Here is a 22,157-nt window from a genome sequence, read left to right as displayed (position 1 = left end):
CTTACAGAGGAGTATGAAGATTAAATGACATGTGAATCCCATAACAGAGTGCCTGGCCACTGTGTGCCCCAAATATGTTTTTAAAATAATTTTTATCATACAAAAATTACTTGGTTCTATGGCTGCACATGATAGGTGTTTAAATGAATTTCACTATACATGTTATGGGCTGAATTGTGTCCCCCTCAAAATTCATATGTTGAAATACAAACCCCTACTATCTCAGAATTCAACTGTATTTGGAAAGAGGGTCTTTAGAGAGGTAATTAAGTTAAAATGAAGTTCGTAAGGCGGGCCCTAATCCAGTATGGTTGGTGTCCTTTTAAGAAGAGGAAATTCGGTCACAGACTTGTACAGAGTATTCCATGTGATGACACAGGGAGAAGATAGCCATTTACAAGCAGAAGAGAGAGATCTCAGAAGAAACCAATCCTTATCTTGCATGTCTAACCTCCAGAACTGTAAAAAAAAATTAATTTCTGCTATTTAAGCCACTCAGTCTATGGTACTTTGTAATGGCAGCTCTAGCAAAAGAGTACAACACATACAAGTTATACCTTTTAAACTGGTGGACAGAGAGCTCCCACATTCTGAAGAGTAGAAACTGTTTCTTGCTCTATGTTGTCCAAAGTTCCAACAGAAAGCACCAATGATGCTGGGCCTACTGGGCTGACCAGGCCACATTGGAGGGAGTTATTTCTCCCTTGGCTCTTGGCTGCTAAGGTCATTCGAAAAAGTAAGACTTTTCTTTTATGAAGCGACTGGTGACTTACTGAGCAGAAATGCTTGTCATGGTCAGCGAGAGAATGCATTATTCCTCATGGTCCATTCCCGTGCTGCTTTCTGGCTGGAAGGGTGTGCGGTCTTGGATGAAGACATGGAGGGACAGCGCTGCGTCTGTGGTGTCCCTGGTGTTCTCTGTCCCAGGACAGTGGAGACAGAGGAGACAGAAGAGAAAGAAGTAGTTTGAGGTGGAAGGAAGGAAGAGAGATGCATGATGTGAATCTCAGGACCCTTTCCACTCACGGAAGTGGAGAGCTGTGTCTGTGGATCAGCGGGATTTGGAATCCGATCTTTTGCTGGGCACTGTGTGTCGGGAGGCTCTGGGAGGACCACATTTAGCCCCCCACAGCACTTTGCTTGGGAAAGCCGCCCAGGGCTAAGGGCAGTGTAGGCGGGCGCGCGCGCACCCGACACGTCCTCGGGGCGCTGGCCCCTCCGGGCGCGCGCCCGCCCCCGCCACACCCCGCCCCCGCCCCCCGCCGGGCTGGGTGGACCCGGAGCCCCGGGCCGCTCCCGCCCTCTCGGCGAGCCGGGACCCCGGGCCGCGTGCGCCCTGCGCCCCGCGCCCCCTCCCCGCCCGGCGGGCGCGCGCGCTGGCTCCCGCTCCCGCTCCAGCTGGCAGCGGCGGCGGCGGGGATTGTTTTTGTTGTCGCTGAGGCCGGAAGAGCTGCGGGAGCCGGGTCCCTGTCCCCGGGCCGGGCGCCGCCGCCGCCCCCTGCCCAGCGCCCGCGTCTCCGCGGCGCCCCTCCAGCGCCAATATTCCGGAGATCAAGCGTTACGCGGCGGCGGCGGCGGCGGCGGGGCCCGGAGCAGGAGGCGCCGGGGACCGGGGCGAGGCGGCCCCCGCCGCCGCCATGGAGGCGCTGGGACCCGGTGAGGAGCGCGCTCGGGCTGGGCCCCGGACCGGGCCCCGGGACTGGGCAGGGCGGGGGGTGGTTCAGCGGGCCGGTCGCTCCTGGTGGCCCCTGTCGGCTCATGCGTCCCTGGTTTCGGGCCGTCAGGCCTGGGGAAGGGGACCCGTGCCCCACATAGCACAAGGCAGAGGGAGCTGACCCGGGCCTCTGGGGGGCGGGGACCGCACCCCAGTCTGGAGAGACTCGCCAGTTCTCGAGGTCTAAGGGAAGGAGGTCCAGGAAGGTGACCCGCCTTCCCAGGTAGGGGGGAGACCTGATCCAACCTCAGGGAGGTGGTCTGGCCTCCAGTGTGGGCCTCAGTGGGGACGATCTGTGCTAGGTGCTGGCGGAGGCCTGGCCCGGACCAGTCCGGGAAGGACACCCTCCTCCCCTACTACCAGGGGCATTCTTGGCTCGGGGCCACACCCCTATTTTTCTTTGCACTGACGGGCCGGAGCCCTCAGATGAGGAAGCAGGAGAACTTCCCCTAAACACTTCTCATTTCCCCCCGAAGGCCAAGGGGCAAAGCGCCCACCCTTTCTCAAAGGCCCTGAAGTCTTGGAGAATATGGCCCTATGCCTCTGTTTTTTGTCAGTCTGTGCGACAGACCCAGAGTAGTCTGGTAACTCGCCTTAGTGACAGGCGAGTTACCAGCCAGCGCGCTCCAGCACAGGCTTTAATGCCCCGAGTGTCTTCTAATTGGGTTATGGGTAGTTGTGAGGATCAAATGAAGGAGAAAGTGCTTTAGAAACTGTAAGTCCCCATCGTTATGAGTGGCCTCTGGTTATCTCCCTGACTGCCCAAATCGAAGGAACCATTCCAGGTTGTAATAGATGCCCTGAAGATTGGAGGCTGGTGCTTCTACCTGGAACTCCAACAAGTTTCTGATGTCTTGGCTAAGCAGGGTAGGGTTTAGGGGCTGTGATAGAATTAACTTATTAAACCTTATCTACAGTGGACTTAGTTGTAGAGCATTTCATTTTTTTAACGCATAGAAAATTCAGACTACCATTTGAGTTTGGAAAAACTTTGCAGATTTACTTAACACTTGTTTACATAGCTGAATGATTAAACCACACCTTAATTTGCCTCTTGGAGTATTTCTTAAAGGCCTTCATAATCAAATTTCATATGCCTTTAAAAAATAAATTGGTTTTGCCCCATTAATATTATTTGATAAACCTCAGTGTGAGTGTTACACTGGGTTACTGCAGCTATGTCCCCAGGCTAAAGGCATGATCAGGTTTTTAGGAATGTAACAGACTTCTGTTCAAATCCAGTCTAGTAATTTAATAGTTGTACAACCGTGGGCAAATTGCTTGTTCCTTTAGACTTTCATTCCCTCATTTATAAAATGAGGGTAATAATAATTATGTGCTGCAAGTTTGTTGTGAGAATGAAATGAGATAATCTATGTGAGAAAACTTGTAGAGAATAATGTGTTATAGATACTCAACAAATATTTCTTCCCTCTCTCCCCTGTTAATAACTCATAATTGAATCAACTGTTGCTTTTATGAGCTGATAATGAAAGGACTATGTAAGTGTGTATACAAACTAAATTTCATGGAAAAGATCAATCTGGTGGTGTTAGGAACATCCCGGAGACTCTTTTTATTTTTGGTTTGATTTTAGCTTTTGCAGGTTTGAGGGCTTATCAGTTCACCTAGGATTGTGGAAAATTAATTCTCATTTATAAGACACTAGTGAGTAAACCAAAATGTCACATAGATATTTTTTGTTGACTGTAATATTTTCTTGTCTGCTGTCTAGCAAACTCCTTTTTTGGTGTCACAGTACCTTGGAAACCCAATTAATAACAAGAAGCTGCTTGCTGAGCATGGAATCAGAGCAAAGGGAGTTGGTAATCTTGTGGGTTATTTCATCCAGGCTGTTTAAGAATCCAGAGAAGCTTTCCTGCTTCTTTGTTAAAGCTCATGGATGCAGTGCCAGTGCCCTCCCTCTCTGGAACAATCACTGAAGCATGCTTAGTCTTGCTCTGCTCTCCCTCGTCCAATTTCAATTTCTGACAACAATAACTTGGAAATAGATTTAATTAGATTACCATTTATTTTGCTTGCATTAATGATAACTTTTATTTTTATACTGCTTTACCGTTTGGAAAGTGCCTTCACAGCTGTTAGCTCATTTGATCCTCTGTGAGATAGGCAAGGCAGGTATTATCCCCATCTTACAGATGAGAAAAGAGGTTCAGAGAGCTTCAGTGACTTTACCAAGGTCTCAAGGCTGAGTGATGAAATGAGGATGAGTCTCAGTCCTCTGACTCCTAGTCTAATGCCCTCCTCTTCTTTTTAGCTGGCTTCATCTGGTTTATGTTGGGTTATATTTGTTACCTTTTTGAAAGATGTAGTTCTCTGACTTGGTCACCAAATTTTGGAGATGCTCCCAATATAAAGACCTTTGAGCACTGGCTATAACATTTATGCAAGTGCAGTCATAATAGCTAACAGTGACCATGTGCTTACTATTCTGAGGCACTGTGCTAAGCCTTTTGTATACACCATCTCATGGGATCCTCACAGTAGCCTTAGGAGATAGTTGCTGTTTTTACCACATCTCCATTTTAGATGAGGCCACTGAGGCACAGAGAGGCTAAGAAACTGGCCCTAGGTCATGCAGTTAGGGAGTGGTAAAACCAGGATTGAAACCCAGGTGGTTTGCTTCCAGAGCCTTAGTCACTGTGCTTGTTTCTTCATAAATATTTTTGATAATTCAAATAAACCAGCTTTTGGAAAAGAATATAGAATATAGTTTTTAGAATGTAGTTTTCTAAATAAATCTTCTAAACTTATGAAAAGAAATGATCACTCACCTTCTAACTTTTCTCTCTTGCCAGGGAAAAGAAACACACTATTTACTTTTCTCTGCTTCTTAATCTCTTTTCTTTCATTTTCTCTGCCTCTGTCTCTTTGACATAAAATACTTCAGAGAGGTATAGATGCCATAGGATTGTGAAGAATATTGGGGGGAAAAAAGCACTGGACTGGAAATTAGGAGACCTAGATTCTAGTCATGATTTAAAATCAAAGTTGTGTATCCTTGGGCAAGTCACTTGATCCAGATTTCTGTTTCTAAATGTATACCATAAAGTTGGATTTGTGATTCAATGATTACTTAAGTGTATCTTGGAATATGCAGGACTGACTTATCTATATGATTTAATTGGGTTAGTTCAGCATGCCTGTCCACCTCCGATACTATTTATTACTTACCTTTTACTTTGTTTATAAACACCTTATCACACCAGAGTAGATCTTGTCCACCAGAAGAGGAACTCAACCCCAAGCTATAATAATATTTTTATTATGAATTGTGTCCTTTTGCTTTAATGAAAAATAATTGTCAATTCTTTTGTTTTAGAAATGACTAGGCTTCTGTTTGGTTTCTGTCTGAAACTGCTACTCAGATTGTTGGTGCTGTTCAGTTCAACATTTGTTGAATTCCTACAATGTGCTCGCCATTGAATTAGGTATTGAGAAGGCAACAATGAACTAGAAGTCAATTTCTTCTAAGAGTTTACAGTCTAGTCGAGGAGATAATAGTTTAACAAGTTGTTTCTACGTACTTGTGCAAGTGCTCCCTTATACAGAGGGTCTTGGAAACACAGAGGATTCATTGTCCAGTTTGGGAGACTGTGGGAAGTCTTTCTGAGGAGGTCACACTTGACGTGAGTTTTGGAGGATGAGTATAATTTAAGGGAAGAATGAACAATGAATTTAATACGTGAAAAGATTTTCAGTACTTTAAGAATTAGTATGTGGTGATCTGTCAACACAAATTTCATTGAAGTATTTGCTTTGATTTTCCTGTGATGTTGGACCAGAACAGCTTCTTGCTTTGAAGTTTTCTCTCCTTAGTGAATTATCTTTGTTCTTGGTGAAATACAATTGCAACAAGAGAATGTGTTGTAACTTTCCTTTGCAATCACAGCTCACTTTACTCCACACCTATTCATAGCAGAAAAGATGTTTATTTTTTAGGCCAGTGTCCATTTGACATTATCATCAAAAAGGAGTAAGATTTTCTGTAGACAGATGTTTACCAGACTGTGTTTCCCTAAATCCTTATCTACTGAAAATTGATAGATGTTGATTTTACAAACAGAGAGAGTTAGTGTGTGTGCGTGTGTGTGTGTGTGCATGCACGTGTGTCTGTGTTCTGGAGAAAAATAAGTTGGGTAAATGATGAGTTAAACAGGTTATTTATTACATGACTTATTAGAGAATTTAATATGATAATATATATTGGAATTTTAAGAAGAGGAGAGAATAGGCAGTTTCTTTAGCTTATGGGATCCTTTCTTTTTACAGAATATCTTGTGAGCCATCAGTGGAATGATTTGGAATGACTGCTCTGTCTAGACCAAGGTTTCTCAGCCTCAGTGCTGTTTGATACTTTGGGCTGAATGCCTCTTTGTTGGGGGTGGCTGTCCTGTGCATTGTTGGATGTTTAGCTGTATCCCTGGCCCCTACCCATTACATGTCAGTATCACCTCCCCCTGCAAGTTGTCACAAACAAAAAGGTCTCCAGAAGCTTGCAAATGTTTACTGGGGAGCAAAAACTCCCCCAGGTTGAGAACCACTGGTCTCCACTGTAAGTTCCTTGAAGGCAGAGGGGGCTCTTTTTCCTGAGTCCACAGTACAGGTTAGACATGTAATAAATGAGTAAATGTCTGTTGAAGAAATAAACTGGACTTTATGATCAAGAAATATCAGATTGTCCAAATTTTTAAAATATCAGGTTATAGACAAGAAAGTCTAGCATTATTGGTGTTGTTTCACTACTTAAATTAGCAATTAAATTGATAAATATAGCTGCTGTTTAATCTCCTACAGTCTGTGCAAACTATAATAAAGTAGATTAATTTGTGGAGGATTAATGGATCATCTCCAGCCTTAACAGGTGATGGCCCCCAGAGTTTAGAAATGGTACTAAGATGGTACTATTAAAATGCACATAATTTTATAAGCCTAGCTATGGATCTACTGATGCTGATAAAAGATTTTGTACAGTAGACTGCCTCTGAGATACAGTATACCTCATCATACTATATCTAATGTTGATGTCCTCCATATTCAAAACAATAGCAACATGGCAAAATATTTAGAAATCTAGAGAACCTTAGGTCAAAAGACATTCCAAACTCTTTATATCAGATTATGTTCAGTGAATAATAAGATCTCAGTGATTGTAGCTGTTACCAGCCCATCATCATCATGATCTGAAGGGAATGTTATCCTTCACAACCAAAGAGCACATCAAATGTCTTTCAATCTCTTCAGGGCCTCCAGCCAGCCTGTTTCAGCCACCTCGTCGTCCTGGCCTTGGAACTGTTGGAAAACCAATTCGACTGTTAGCCAATCATTTTCAGGTTCAGATTCCTAAAATAGATGTGTATCATTATGATGTCGACATTAAACCAGAAAAACGGCCTCGTAGAGTCAACAGGTAAGGCTTAGAAAGAGTAGACTTCTATGTGTATTTAAATACGTATACTTTATTTATTATGAATCTTATTCTTCCCTAAATTCATATAATATGTAGACTTTGTTTTTCTTAAGATGGTAAGTTTCCTGATAGCAGTTTTGCTGTCTTATGCTTGGGTATCCTCCACAGATTCTAGCAGAGTGCTGGAGACATCATTGTTCAATCAGTACATACTTAATGAATGAAGATGAAAGGTCTTTCTTTCATTGTCTAAAGGCAGCAGAAATGTATAAAAATAGATGAAGACATTGATGTCATTGGAAAATAGACATCTGGAAATTACAATTTTATTATTGTGTTGGATATGAGAAAAATATCAATGTAAAGACAGAAGAATTGTTTTGGCATTTTGAACAAAGTAAGCTCAGAGAGAAGCTCTGTTTAATTCTAGCATTATCCAAGAGGGGTCTAGATGAGATGATTTAAGCCTTGTGGTCTGTATGCCAGGAACTTACCAAGTATGAAGACATATCCCTGTAGCAGATAGTCTTACAGTGTTCTGAGATCACCCACATTCCTTTGCTCTGTTTCCACACTGGGATTTCAGGCAGTCTTTAATATTACAGTTCTTGTCTTTCCAAGGATACTCTTGCTGTTAAGTGAAATATTTTTTGCTGCTTGATTTTTTTTTTCTCATTATAGATTATTAGTTTGGCTTTCTGGCATAGTTCAATCTCATGCAAACCCTTTTTGGCTGTTGTATAACTGAGAGTGATAGTAATAGAAGTGGTGGTAGTGACTAACATTGATCCATTCAACATATGTTCTGTCGGGTGCTCACTGTGTGTCAGGTATTGTTCTGTGTTCCGGGAATACAACATGAACAAAACAGACAAACATTCCTGCCCTTGAGGAACTTTAATGAGGGAAAAGACCAAAAATACATGAATAAGCAAACAAAACATATTATTTGATAGTTGGTGATAAGTGCTGTGAAGAAAAGTAAAACTGGGATAGAATATGAGGTGGGAGTTAGCCACTGATTATATATGTTGTAATTGTATATATAGTGTGTATGTATATGATATGCATATGCATATATATTGCACGTATTATGTAAGATGTGTATGCATATATACATATATATGTACATGTGTATATATATGTATATACAGATAATGTTTTAAAAGAGTAGTTAGGGAAGGTCTCACTGAAAAGTGATATTTGGGGAGAAACCTACAGGAGGTGAGGGGTATCTGCATGAAGAGAATCCTGGACAGAGGCAGCAGCTTGCACTGTATATTCAAGGTACATCAGATAAGGCCTGTATTGCTGGAATGAGTGAGGGGGAGAGTGATGCGGGTTGAGGTTAGAGAAATTCTAAAGGGCCCTCACATGCAGAGTCTTGTAGGTAGTCATGGGACTTTAGTGTTTACTCTGATTAAATGGGTTTTGACATTTGATGTGACTAACTTAGATTTTTAATGTATCATTCTGGCTGCTGTGTTAAAAATGAGCCGTAGCAGGTAAGGGTGAAAAGCAAGGAAATCAATTCAGAGGCACTTGTAGTGATTCAGGTGAAAAGTAATGGTGGCTTGAACTTGGGTGGTACAAGTGGTAGTGAAAAGAAGTGGTCAGATACTACAAATAGTTTAAAGGTAGTGTCAACAAGATTTGTTCACGGATTGAACATGAGGTGTGTGAGAAAGTAATGAGTCATGGTTGATTCCAGAGGTTTTGTCCTGAGCAAATGGAAAAATGGAGTTGCCGTTTATCAGGGTGGGGACAACTATGGGAGAAAGCAATAGGGGTGACAGATTAGGAGATCTGTGTTTTGGACATGTTAGGATTGAGATGTCTGTAAGACATCCCCTTCAAGATGTTAAGCAGGAAGTTGGATGTTTTGGACAGAACCAAATGTCCTGCGAGGAACAGGCTTATTGTGTGACAAAGCACCTCATAAAAACGTGAGGTTGGATTCAGGGGAGAGGTCCAGGCTGGAGACAAATGTTTGAGAGTCATCAGCATATTGGTGATATAGCCACAAGGTTGGTTGAGAACTTGTAGAAAGTGAATGTGGTTAGAGAAAATAAGACTCCAAGACTGAGTCCCAACGTAACCTAATATTTAAAAATTAGGGAGATGAGCAAAAATCAGTGAGGAGACTGGCATGGAGAGGCCACTTGGATGGGAGAAAACCAGGACAGAGTGAGAAGGCAAGAGAAGATGGTTTTTTTTTTTCTTCTTTTTTTCTTATCCTTTTTTTTTTTATTGATTTATAATCATTTTACAAGAGAAGATGTTTTAAGTGAAAGAATTGATCATCTAATGTTTGAGGAGTGTTGAATTTCACAATGTGAAGCTCACCAGGGACCTAGACAAGAGCAGTTTTGATGGAGGAAAAACCTCATTTGAGAAGATTGAAGAGGGAAAGGAGAAGAACAATTAGAGACAACTCCTTCAAGGGATTTTGATGCAATGGAGAGCCGAGAACTGGAATGTCCAGATTAGGAGGATGTGGGATCAAGGAAGTTTTTTTTTTTTTTCAAGATGAGAGAAATTATAGCATATTTGTATGCTAAAGGGAATCATTCAGTAGAGTGGAAAAAAATTGATGATTCAGGAGAGAGGAAGATTCCTGGAGTGATATCCTTGAGCATACCAGAGGAAATAGGCTGGTTAGCAGACATATTGTCTTGTCCAAAACATCTATAAAACATTTGTTCCACATCAAAAGGTCCCTGAAATTTGGTCCTATTCAAAACATCCATGAGTATATTTGACCCATGCCAAATGGCTTTGGACAGAACTGAATATCAAGGACCCTTTGGTGTGGACCAAATGTCTCCATGGACAGTTTGGACAGGACTAGGAAAGACTGAATATTAAGGACCTTTTGGCATGGACTAAATACCTTATGGACCAAATATCTTGTGGGTGTTTTGGACAGGACCAAATGTCCCGCAAGGAGCAGGCTTATGTAACAAGCACTGTTCTACATACTCAATGTGTATTTATTCGCTTAATGTAAGAACTTTGGTGGAAGATATTATGATTACCATAATTCTACAAATGAAGAAACAGATGTGGAAGATTAAGTAACTTGTCCAAGGTCATACAGCTCTGCCATTTAATCATTGTGTGACCAGGGGTAGGCCTCTTACCCATTCTGAATTTTTATTTTTTCTTTTTAATATGAAGATAATAATCATTGCCCTACTTGTCTCACAAGGTTGTTGTGCAGGTTAAATGAAAACAGAGGTGAAAATATGCTTTTACTGTAAAACTCTTTATGGTTATATTTTAAGAATGTAGGATGAGAAATTACCCTTCCACTGAAAATGTATTGTTCTTAAGTCAGCTTTTTATAATTAGAATGTGTAAGACTACATTTATCTATCAGTTTTTATTTTTAGTTGCCTGGTGTGGTTTGAAAACATGTGGCTTACCCAAAGATTTCATTTGTAATAATATTTATGCCTTTAGCTAGTTGTGATATATTTTGGCTTTTAAGATACAGTCCCCACACATGGGGCTCACTAGTGTTGCTAAGACATAGCACCTGACTTTTCACTGACTCTGGCATTCCAAAATCTCACAGACTCAGACCTGTCCATCTTAAACTGTAGACTCTTGTTTCCCCACAACTGCGTTTATTTCAGGTCCTGCATACAGTGTGATCTGGCATGTATGCAAAAACACTTAAATAAAGCTCTTTGTGCTTGATTGAGAGCAAGGCTTTCATTCTAAAAAGAAAGAAATTACATTGGTAATCTTTATGAACTGAGGATATTTTATCACGTTCTCTTTATACTACTTGGGAGCAGTTTAGAATAAAACAAGACAGTATGCAGAATAATAAATTACTAACATTAGTCAAAAGGGTTGACTTATTCCTTTGCATGCATTCCGATGCATATTAAATTTATTGATCCTCAGATTTCTGAATTTCTGCCCACTTTCTTTTCCAAAGCCAGTATACTTGAATAAGAATGCTTATTTGATGACAAACTTATCCTTCAATTATAAGCATGCCAAACTTGGATACCTAAGATAGGTTATTCTTACAAGGCTATGTTTATGATAGGAGAGGATTTTGGAAAGCAGGAATTGGGAGGATGCTATAAATTTTATTCTCATTTTCCTTTTATTCCTCTCTTTCTGTTATCTTGTAGTTGCTTTTGTTCACTTGCCTACCTTTCTTTAGTTAACTTTTTTTTTTAATTACTTGAGTCAGTTGTAACTTTAACTCTTACTTTTTCCAAAGAGTTTTGAACTGAATGTAGATGATTAAGTTATGGTGAGAGTTTCCTTACTGTTTGCCATTTCTTAGCACTAACCTCTACTGTCTCCATTACCGTTAAGGGAGGTAGTGGATACAATGGTGCGGCACTTCAAGATGCAAATATTTGGTGACCGGCAGCCTGGCTATGATGGCAAAAGAAACATGTACACAGCACATCCACTGCCAATTGGACGGGATAGGGTAAGTGTTAACAGCAAGAAACATTTATTAGACTTAGGTCACTTAGTAGTAATTACATAGGACAAAAATGTTTCCCTTGCTAATAACAGTTCAATTCTTAAAAGTTGTTTCTCTTGGTGATGATAGATTTGTTATTCTGTCTGTATTCTCTTGTCCCTTAGTTAATGATTGATTATGTCATCTTTCCATATATTCCAAATTTCTCGTGATGTTAAAGTGCTACCTAAATCTGAACAATGGAGTTTTTATTACTGGTAGATTATATAACACCCTTTTATGAAAATATTTATAATACCACAATAACTTTTTAAGACATCTATTTTTAAAATTAGAAAAGCAATGCATAAATATATACTCATTATAAAACTTATTCAGGCAATCTAGGAATGCTATGGTTTCCTGCCTCCCCACCTGCCTGCACCCTCAATCCCATTTTTCTTTTCAGAGGAAACTACTATAATAGTTTGGTATGTATCCTTTCAGATATTTTTATGTACATTAGCTATTTATGCATATGTTTATATGTATTCTTATTTGTTTGCATATTGTTCTATGATTTATTTTCTCATTTAATAATATGCCTGGGAGATTTTTCCATTTGTATACATTTTAATCTACCTTATTTTTTAACTTACATTTTTATTATGGTCAAGTATTTATAACATAAAATTTACTATTTTAACCATTTTAAAGTGTACAATTCAGTGGCATTAAGCATATTCATGTTGTTATGCAACCGTGACCACTATCCATCTCTAGAGCTTTTCATCATCCCAAACTGAAACTCTGTACCCATTAAATAACTCCCCATTTCCTCCTCCCCCAGTCCCTGGTAACCACTATTCTACTTTCTGTCTCTATGAATTTAATTATTCTAGGTATCTTATATAACTGGAATCATATAATATTTGTCATTTTGTGCCTGGCTATTTCACTTAGCATAATGTTTTCAAAGTTCATCCATGTTGTAGCATATACTTTGTTTTTAACTGTTACATAATATTCAATATTAAATTATTCCCCTACTGATGGAACACAGGTTGTTTCCAATGTTTTGCAATTACAGAAAGTGTTAAAATAAATATCCTTATGCATATACTATATTGAACAGCCTTTGTAAATAGGTATGTATATGTACTTTCCCTTAGGTTGATATGGAAGTGACCCTTCCAGGTGAGGGTAAAGACCAAACCTTTAAAGTGTCTGTTCAGTGGGTGTCAGTTGTGAGCCTTCAGTTACTTTTAGAAGCTTTGGCCGGGCACTTGAATGAAGTCCCAGATGACTCAGTACAAGCACTTGATGTTATCACAAGACACCTTCCCTCCATGAGGTTAGTACCTTAGTTTGAATTCTTTGCTATAAATGTCAGACTCTTTTTGGTAGGTTGCAGGAAGCCATTGAAAGTTTTCTTCATAAGTCATAGTTCAAACTTGGTTTCAGTTTACAGAACTGAGAATGAAATGAAAGACCTTTCAAGTTTTTATTGTGAAACATGCAAACTCTTGTTCTTTCAGGTACACTCCGGTGGGGCGCTCCTTTTTCTCACCTCCAGAGGGTTACTACCACCCTCTGGGAGGGGGCAGGGAGGTTTGGTTTGGCTTTCATCAGTCTGTGAGACCTGCCATGTGGAATATGATGCTCAATATTGACGGTAGAATGGGATTCTTTTTACCCTTTATTCTTTTTACTTTTTTTTTTTTTTGATCCTTTCCCTTTCCTGGAAGCTAAGTATCCTTCTTCTTTGTTTGTTAGTATCTGCAACTGCTTTCTATCGGGCTCAGCCTATCATTGAGTTCATGTGTGAGGTTTTAGACATTCAGAACATCAATGAACAGACCAAACCTCTAACAGACTCCCAGCGTGTCAAGTTTACCAAAGAAATCAGAGGTAGGTATTTGCATTACTGTAGTCTTCTGAGGCAGCTCAGCATGGTGCAAGGAGCATGGTCTTGGAGTCAGACACACCTGGGCTTCCATTCCATCCCAGTCAGTTCTATCATTGCAACCTCGGGCAAGTTACTTAGTCGCTGTAAGCCATAGTTTATTCATCTCTAAGTTAAAGATAAGTATCTTGTAAGATTGCTGTGAGAATTAAATGCAACTAGATGTATAAAGCTTCTAGCACACTATTTGACACGTATCAGGTACTTAGTAAGTATTATTCTTACTTACTTGAAAACTTCCATTTTAATGAAATAAGACAAGTTCATTTATTCTCCTCTGAGAAATTCTTTTTTCCCTTACTTGTTTTTAGCTGTCTTCTCTCATTAGACTGTAAACTTCATTAGGGCTGTCTCCAGACCCAAGAATAAGCACAAAGCACAGCTGATGCTTAATAGATATTTATTGAATGACGCAATACATTAAAGTAGGTTGCAAATCTTAAGTCATCTGGGTTCTAATTTTTTTCTGCTTGGCAGAAGCTTTTTTGCCTATACATGATGAAATAGTTCCCATATCCTTGCAACTTTTGTCCTGTGCAATGTCAAACCTTTCCGAAGACAACATTCAAATCATTTTTTTCTGTCTCTGTGATTTTAATTAATACTGTTTTGATCTTTTTTTTTTTTTAACTTCAGGTCTTAAAGTTGAAGTAACCCACTGTGGACAGATGAAACGAAAATATCGAGTTTGTAATGTGACTAGACGGCCAGCCAGTCATCAAACGTATGTTAACCGCATCTAAAATAATGCCATTATGTTTTTGGTAACAGAGGAAGCTAGCATAATCATTTGAGAAATTAGGATCCCATATTGTAATTTTAAAAATCACTGAAATCTTCACTTTTAAGCACTCAAGCTTAAAAAAATTTTAAATATTTTTGTTAGAGCTCTTTATAAAACGTATTTCCTGCCTTTAATTCATTTCACCTCTTAGAGTAAGCTGAAACATAGATTAACTTTTATATAATCATCCAGAGTCATTGTTATAACATCGTTTATTATAGTTTTGTAATTCTCAGGGCATGGCCGGAAGGATCTATTAAGTCATAAAGGCTGTCATGGGAAGATATGTATTGCTTTATGTTTTATGTGGACTTTTCTTCCTCCTTTTGTAGCTAGCTGTCACGTCTTCCCAGCTGTCCGTGTGTATGGCATGCCTCCAGCAGCACACTCATTTTCACTCCTCCAGTCTCATTTTTCTAATCACTCAACTTCTCATTTACTGTGAACTATGCCTAATGAGAAAATACATATGCAAATGCTTTTTAAATGACCGTATCTGTAAGTTTTATTCTTGTAATCATTATCATTAAACTCATGTCTGACAGAAACATAAATATTGGCTCTTCTAAGTAAAAAGCATAAACTTGACTATATAAATTTTATACTATTTTACTTACTCAGAAGACTTTTTCAAACAAGTGTACATCAAAATCACCTGGAGGGCTTTGTTCTAGATAGTTGAAATTTTGAGGTGACCTCTGAATAGATACAGTATATTAATTAGTCTGATTTGAATAAATTATTCAGTACAAACTCATGTACACATCATTTGAATTTCTTGAGTTGTAAAGTGACATTTCATGTATTCTTCGTGTTATATCATTGACTTTATTCTCTAGGGAAAAAAAATGTTACCAAGGCCTTATGAGGTCACTATTGAGAATTGGGCCATTTGTTTCAAAAAGAACTGTGTCATAGTCATTTTAAATGACTATAACTCAATAAAAAATGTTTATATATATATATATAAAGCTCCTGGCATAGAGTAACCATTAAAAAAAAAACTGTATCTTTTTCATTATTTACTTACTTCACATAACCCTGTAAGAATAATTATACTTATGGAACTATGTAATCTTTGCATGAAAATTAAAAGCACATCAATTTAAATGTCTCATAGATAATCCTCAATGCATTGTTACTTTGTGGGGGGCATTAACAGGTAAAAAAGCAAAGTTAAAGTTATTATTATGCCAAGTGTTTGAGATAATTTGTCAACTGGAAGAGCCAAAGAAGGAGAGTTTCTTAAATCATGCTCCCCAGTTTATACCAAATATCTTCACACAGTCTCGAGTTCGTGTATTTGGTCTTGTGGCCTCCAAATCCACATATATTTGTCCTGGTTTGGGGATCTGACTGTGTGGCCCCAGTAACTATGATATACCAAAAGTTCTCTTAAGCAAATGAAACATGTGGATGATCCAGGACCTTATTTGAATCTAATCATCTCTAAGAAGCCAGCAAGAGATTTTACTTGAATCTAATCATCTCTTAAGAAGCCAGCAAGAGATTTTATTTGTATCTGTAGGTGTTAACTGACCTCTAATGAGTCTCTGTATTTTCTGGTTCTGCAGCTGCTTCTTGTTTTAAATTCTTTTTCCATTTTCTTTTTTTTTTTTAGGAGTAGTAATTTGGTTTGTTTGTTTGTTTATTTATTAATGGTGGTACTGGGGATTGAACTCAGGACCTCATGCATGCTAAACACACACTCTACCACTGAACTGTACCCTTCCCCCCTTTTCCGTATTAATTAAAAATTATTTTCCTCCTAGCTTCTAGAAACATGGAAAATTCCAACAGAGTTGCTGTCCTGATTAAATACTAGTGAAAATGGCCAGATAAAGATTGACTTTTGTTTTTCAAGTGATTAGTCAAGGTAGAAAATGTTAGTAGGCTTTTGTTTGTTTGTTTCAAAAAAAAAAGTGAAGAAATTTCTAAAAAAGACATTCTCTCCTATAGTTTTCCCTTACAGCTAGAAAATGGCCAAGCTATGGAATGTACAGTAGCTCAATATTTTAAGCAAAAGTATAGTCTGCAGCTGAAATATCCCCATCTTCCCTGTCTCCAAGTGGGACAAGAACAAAAGCATACATACTTGCCACTTGAGGTAAGCTAAACAAAATTTTCTTTTGCCAATCTATAATCTCTTGAATGAGTTTAAGAGAAAAAAAGAGTCATGTTCTAAACTAATTTTAGAATTTAGTATTAATTTTAAAATATATTGTACAGATAGCTTCAGTATATAACAGAATTTTCTTTCTTTTTTTTTTTTTTTTCGGAAATGGAAGATGTAAGATACTGTTCAGCAAAGGCTTAAGATACAGAAGCCCATTACACAAACTGATTCCGCTTTGCCTCTTGGTAGGTCTGTAATATAGTGGCAGGACAGCGATGTATAAAGAAGCTCACAGACAATCAGACTTCTACGATGATCAAAGCCACAGCAAGATCTGCTCCTGACAGACAGGAAGAAATCAGTAGACTGGTCAGTAAGGCATGGTCTTTAAGATAAGCTAGCTTTCAGATGAAAAAAAAAAAACCAATAGAAAACTCCTGATGGGACACAGTTACTCTTTGGGTTTTTATATATGCAGGCTTTCCTGTTCTTTAGGTGAAGAGTAACAGCATGGTGGGTGGACCTGATCCATACCTTAAAGAATTTGGTATTGTTGTCCACAATGAAATGACAGAGCTCACAGGCAGGGTACTTCCAGCACCAATGCTGCAGTATGGAGGCCGGGTAAGCCTTTTATTTTATTCAGCAAGCTTCTTCCAACAACCAGTCAAAAAGAGATGAATCCAGGGTTTTTCCACAACACCGCAGTGAATTTACCCATAGTTTTACTCATTATTGCTTTTTGTCTTTTGACTAATACCAAGTAGAGTTTTGTCTATCCCCTCATCAACTTTAAAATGGCCTTAGATTGTAATGTCTTTTCTCTTTTCTTTTGTTTCTTTTTTGTTTTTTGTTTTTTGTTTTTAAAGAATAAAACGGTAGCCACACCCAACCAGGGTGTCTGGGACATGCGAGGAAAGCAGTTTTATGCTGGCATTGAAATTAAAGTTTGGGCAGTTGCTTGTTTTGCGCCTCAGAAACAATGTAGGGAAGATTTACTAAAGTGAGTATCTTCATATTTTCAGCTTAGTAATATCCCTTCCAGATATGAAAATACCATCTTTATGTGAATGTGCTGTGTGCACTGGCACTGAATCCCTGACTCCTATAGTGACACCATCTGGCTGTAGGAAAAAGACCTTGTTCTTATAGTAAATTGCAAATGGGAATTATGTTAAGAATCTGACTCAGCTTCCTACATTTAGCGCAGAAATTTGTGACTAACAAGGCTGAAGCAGTGCCGGTTGGCAAATCCTTGAGTTCTTAGTGAAGCTTTCTTTGGGATTAATTGTATCTTTTCAGCTAAGAGAAAAACTAGTTCATTTTTAATCATTATAATTTACTAGTGAGCTTGTTTCCTGCAAGGTCACTGACTAAGATCATTGGTTCACGTCTTACAGATGCAGTTATCTATATAAAGGAAGTTAATGAGAAAGGTGGAAAAAATCAAGGCAGGAAAAGGGAACTGGGATGAAAGAAAGGAATCCTACAAAATATTGGCAAATGCACAAAAGAAATTATTCTGAAAGCTTTATACATAGATTGAAGTAACTTCTCAAATCCAAATTAGAACTTCACAATGAATTTTGCTTTTTCATAAAGTGGTGATTTCTTTTGACATTGTTATTGAATCACATCTTTTACAAGTTTGAATGTAATCCTAAATATGCTAATTTTGTGACCATGTGTTTCCATGTTCTCAGTTGAACACAAGCTTACCCAATTATTTTTGTACCAGACTTACCACAGTACACATTATCTGCAATTTTGACCTTGTTTTTTTTCAGTCCAGAATTACTGACTTGAATGTTTTTTAAAAAATCTTTCTGCATTGTAATTGCAGTGATACAACTGCCAGTCTATTTTTGGCAACCAGTTAAAGATTTTTTTTTATTTGTTTATTTGTTTGTTTCTAATTTTGGCTAAGAATTTACAGAACTGAAAGAAGTATCTTAGGGGGAAATAAATGCTAAGAATATACCCTGAAATGAAAGCACTGTGCCACTGGTTCTATTTTAACAGGAGTTTCACTGACCAGCTCCGTAAAATTTCTAAGGATGCTGGAATGCCTATCCAGGGTCAGCCATGTTTTTGCAAGTACGCGCAAGGTGCAGACAGCGTGGAGCCTATGTTTAAGCACCTGAAAATGACCTATGTGGGCCTACAGCTAATAGTGGTTATCTTGCCTGGGAAGACACCAGTATATGGTATGGACCCCTTTAATGTTGAATGAGATATAGCAGTCAGGATACCTAACTAGGTTATGGTGCAGTCACAAATAATCCTGAACTCTCAGTGGCTCAAAGCAATGGAAGTTTATCTTTTGCTCTTGCTGTGTGCCCATTGAGGGTAGACTGTGTCCTGTGCTCTGTATAATTTTCACTCTGAGACCCAGTTGCTACTTGGAATGTTGCTAGCCCCATGGCAGAGAGAAAAGAGAGCTCTGGAGGGTTCTTAACTTCTGCAGTTTTTGGCTGTGACTAGCTGAATGGCCCACCCAACCTATGTGGGGGAAGTGGGGGGGGGCAGGAAATGCAGTGGAAATGAGGGCCAGGGCATGCAGGGCAATTCTACCATCATCCCCAAAGCAGAGAGACTAGGACTGTCTTGTGGAAAGCACTTAGGCATATCAGCATGGGGGAGGCTATCACGTCCAGAAAGGGAGCTCCTTGGTTTGTATCTCTTTCAAGAAGGATGATACCAAAGTTCTTTTGGCTATCATCTAAGTAAAGGATTTGGAAACTACATAGACCAGCCATTTGAACTTTATAAAATGTATTCAACCCTCTCTATATTTGTTTCTTTTGTTGCCTTCTGTTTATCTTCAGTGTTTAGAGATGGGAAAAAGGAAGAAAAAAAACCTTAAAATTCAAAGGGCTGGTGTGTGTACTGAGAGGGAGGAGCTGGGAAGATTGATTCCTTTGCTAGACGGGTCCTGTGGGAAGAGGAACCTCAAGGGACAGAGTGAGTGGTGGCAGGCAGTGGAAGAATAAAGGAAGTGGGCTGGCTTTCAAGGCATACAGGAGGGAAGAAAAGGAAATGGGGAGGACCTACCCAAACTCAAAAAAAAAAAAAAAATTGCCCTTAGGGTTTAGCAGATGAAAGGACCACAGATGAAAAGCCTCTAGTACAGTGTACAGTATATAGTAGGCACTCTGTAAATGTTAATCTGTGGGAGGTTTCCCTCTACTTTAGGAGAATATATAAACATTTTAAAATTAATTAATAAGCTTATTTTTGTAGCGGAGGTGAAACGTGTTGGAGATACTCTCCTGGGTATGGCTACACAGTGTGTCCAGGTAAAAAATGTAGTGAAGACCTCACCTCAAACCCTTTCCAACCTTTGCCTGAAGATAAATGCAAAGCTTGGAGGAATTAACAACGTGCTCGTACCTCATCAAAGGTAGGATCCTGAACTCTGTTTTTCCTTTTTTTCTTAAGATCTAACTTATGTAATTTACAATAAAGTACACAAATCTCAAATATGCGTCTTGATTACCTTTATATACTTATATACTCATGTAACCACCTGCCAGGTTAAGATACAGAACACTTCCAGCACCTATTCAGCTCCCTTGTGGCCCCTCCCAATAGATAACCCCCAAAGGTACCACTCTGACTTCCAGCTCCATAGATTAGTTTTGCCTGTTTTTGAACTTCATATAAATGGAACCACACAGTATGTACTATTTTGTGTCTGTCTTCTTTTGCTCAGTATTATGCCTCTGAGATTCATTCACATTGCTGTTTTAAGTGGAAGTTTATTCTTCTTTGTTGGGTATTATTTCATTATATGCATATATGACAAATTCTTAGTTATTCTTGTACATTCATTAGACAAGTCGTCTACATTTTTGGTGGAATTAAGTACTCTTTCTCTTGTGTATTTATCTAAGAGTAGAATTGCTCAGTTATAGAAAATGTATGTATTTAGCTTTGGTGTATACTGTCAAATACAATTGTCCGCCTCCCCCCAATCCACAGTTTCACTTCCCACGGTTTCAGTTACCCGCAGTCAACCTCTGTTTGAAATGAAAAATTCCAGAAATGAACAGTTCATAAGTTTTAAATTGCATGCTGTTTTGAGTAGCATGATGAAATCTCGAACTGTCTCTCTCTGTCCAGCCGTGGATGTGAATCATCCCTTTGTCTGGCATATTCACACTGTATATGCTACCCATTAGTATAGGAGAAGCTATGGTATATTTAGAGTTTGGCACTGTCTACAGTTCCAGGCAGCCACCGGGAATCTTGGATCATATCCCCTGCAAATAAGAGGGCACTGTAGTATTCCAAAGTGGCCATACCGATTCACCACCTCCACTGAGAGTTCTAGCTACTCATGTTCTTGCCAACACTTGGTGATAGCAGTCTTTTCAGTTTTAGCCATTTTGGTTAGGGTAAGAGTATTTCATTATGATTTTAATTTCCATTCCTCTGATAGTTAAAGCATATTGAGCACGTTTTCATATGCTTATTGGTTATGTGGGCATCCTCTTCTGTGATGGACCTGTTCAGTCCTTTCCCCATTTCTTAGATTGGGTTGCTCTGTATTAATTTGTAGTGTTGTTTATGTTTTGAAGTAATGTCTGACTTGTCAACCCTAAAATATTTTTATGTGAAATCCTGTATGTGAAAGTGATTCAGAAAGTTAAATTTGGGCTGCGATCTTAGTCATTGCCATGCTTGAGAAGAAGGAGAACTTGATTACCTTAGTCTTGCACAGTCAGGTCACAGTTCTCATGTGTGTCCTTGAATGAACTTCTAGGTAAATAAATTCTTCCTGAAACATTGGTAGATGAGGTGTACAGGCCATAGGGGAAGTTAACCTAAAGCATGATTTAACTTCACCCCAAATACTGTAACATAGCAGCATAGAATGCATACGTTTTTGTTAGACTTACTGGGTTTGGATTCCAGTTTTCTCATTTCCTAGCTGTATCATCTTGAGCAATTTCCTTATCCTCTTATATCTTATTTTTTTTAAATCTGGAAAATTAAGATGATAATTGTACCACCTTCATAGAATTGTTGTAAGGACTAAATGAATCCGTCCATGTAAAGAACCTAGCACAGTGGCTGGTACATAATATATGTAATATATGTTCTGTATATGTATGTTTTATATACATATTATTCATATATTATATATACACACACACTCTTATACCGTTCTGTGCCAAGCCCATGTTGTATGATGATATAGATAGAGAAATACAATACAGTCTTTGTCCTCATAGAAGTTCATCTTTAGTACCTATTACATGAGATTGTGAGATTTTGAGTGCCTCCTAGATTATACTTTAAAAATCAATACTTGCAGTCTCAAATCTTACCTTTAAGAATTCATCAAAGAAGCATGTATGATATTTTTCTCCTTGGTTCCTTCAATGGAGAAATCAGTGCCAGATAAATGAATTTGTTCTTTCAACAAATATTAGTTGAATGCCAGCTGGGAGCTAGGCAGTGTTCTAGGCATGAGGGATACATACAGCAGTAAACAAGACAAAGCAAAACAGAATTCCTGCCTTCATGGAGCTAATATTTGTATGTGTGTGGGGGTGGGTTAATTTGGTAAATAAATTACGTAAGTAAAATATGTGGTAAAAATGATAAACACTACCGAGAAAAATAAAATAGGGATGGAAATAGACTTTATTATCTTCCTTAAGTCTCACATCTTGGGGATTTTGTCACAGTGCCAT

General features: G+C 38.9%; 1 protein-coding gene across 1 annotated transcript in view; it reads left to right on the top strand.

The window, feature by feature from the left end:
- Nucleotides 1–1,458: 1,458 nt before the first annotated feature.
- The window catches only part of LOC102542337 (protein argonaute-4), a 33,620-nt gene continuing 12,921 nt past the window's right edge, over nucleotides 1,459–22,157 (top strand). The window contains exons 1-13 of the mRNA XM_072974806.1: nucleotides 1,459–1,656; nucleotides 6,980–7,145; nucleotides 11,490–11,610; nucleotides 12,759–12,940; nucleotides 13,125–13,261; nucleotides 13,363–13,497; nucleotides 14,189–14,276; nucleotides 16,296–16,443; nucleotides 16,702–16,821; nucleotides 16,948–17,076; nucleotides 17,322–17,455; nucleotides 18,475–18,659; nucleotides 19,696–19,855. Of these exons, the coding sequence (XP_072830907.1) occupies nucleotides 1,638–1,656; nucleotides 6,980–7,145; nucleotides 11,490–11,610; nucleotides 12,759–12,940; nucleotides 13,125–13,261; nucleotides 13,363–13,497; nucleotides 14,189–14,276; nucleotides 16,296–16,443; nucleotides 16,702–16,821; nucleotides 16,948–17,076; nucleotides 17,322–17,455; nucleotides 18,475–18,659; nucleotides 19,696–19,855 (1,724 nt within the window). The 5' untranslated portion in view covers nucleotides 1,459–1,637. The remainder of the gene's footprint in view (nucleotides 1,657–6,979; nucleotides 7,146–11,489; nucleotides 11,611–12,758; nucleotides 12,941–13,124; nucleotides 13,262–13,362; nucleotides 13,498–14,188; nucleotides 14,277–16,295; nucleotides 16,444–16,701; nucleotides 16,822–16,947; nucleotides 17,077–17,321; nucleotides 17,456–18,474; nucleotides 18,660–19,695; nucleotides 19,856–22,157) is intronic.

This window comes from Vicugna pacos, chromosome 13 (assembly GCF_048564905.1).
Source record: "Vicugna pacos chromosome 13, VicPac4, whole genome shotgun sequence".
NCBI lineage: Eukaryota > Metazoa > Chordata > Mammalia > Artiodactyla > Camelidae > Vicugna > Vicugna pacos.
The sequence above is the reverse complement of the archived record's forward strand: the minus strand, read 5'-3'. Positions and strand labels throughout refer to the sequence as shown.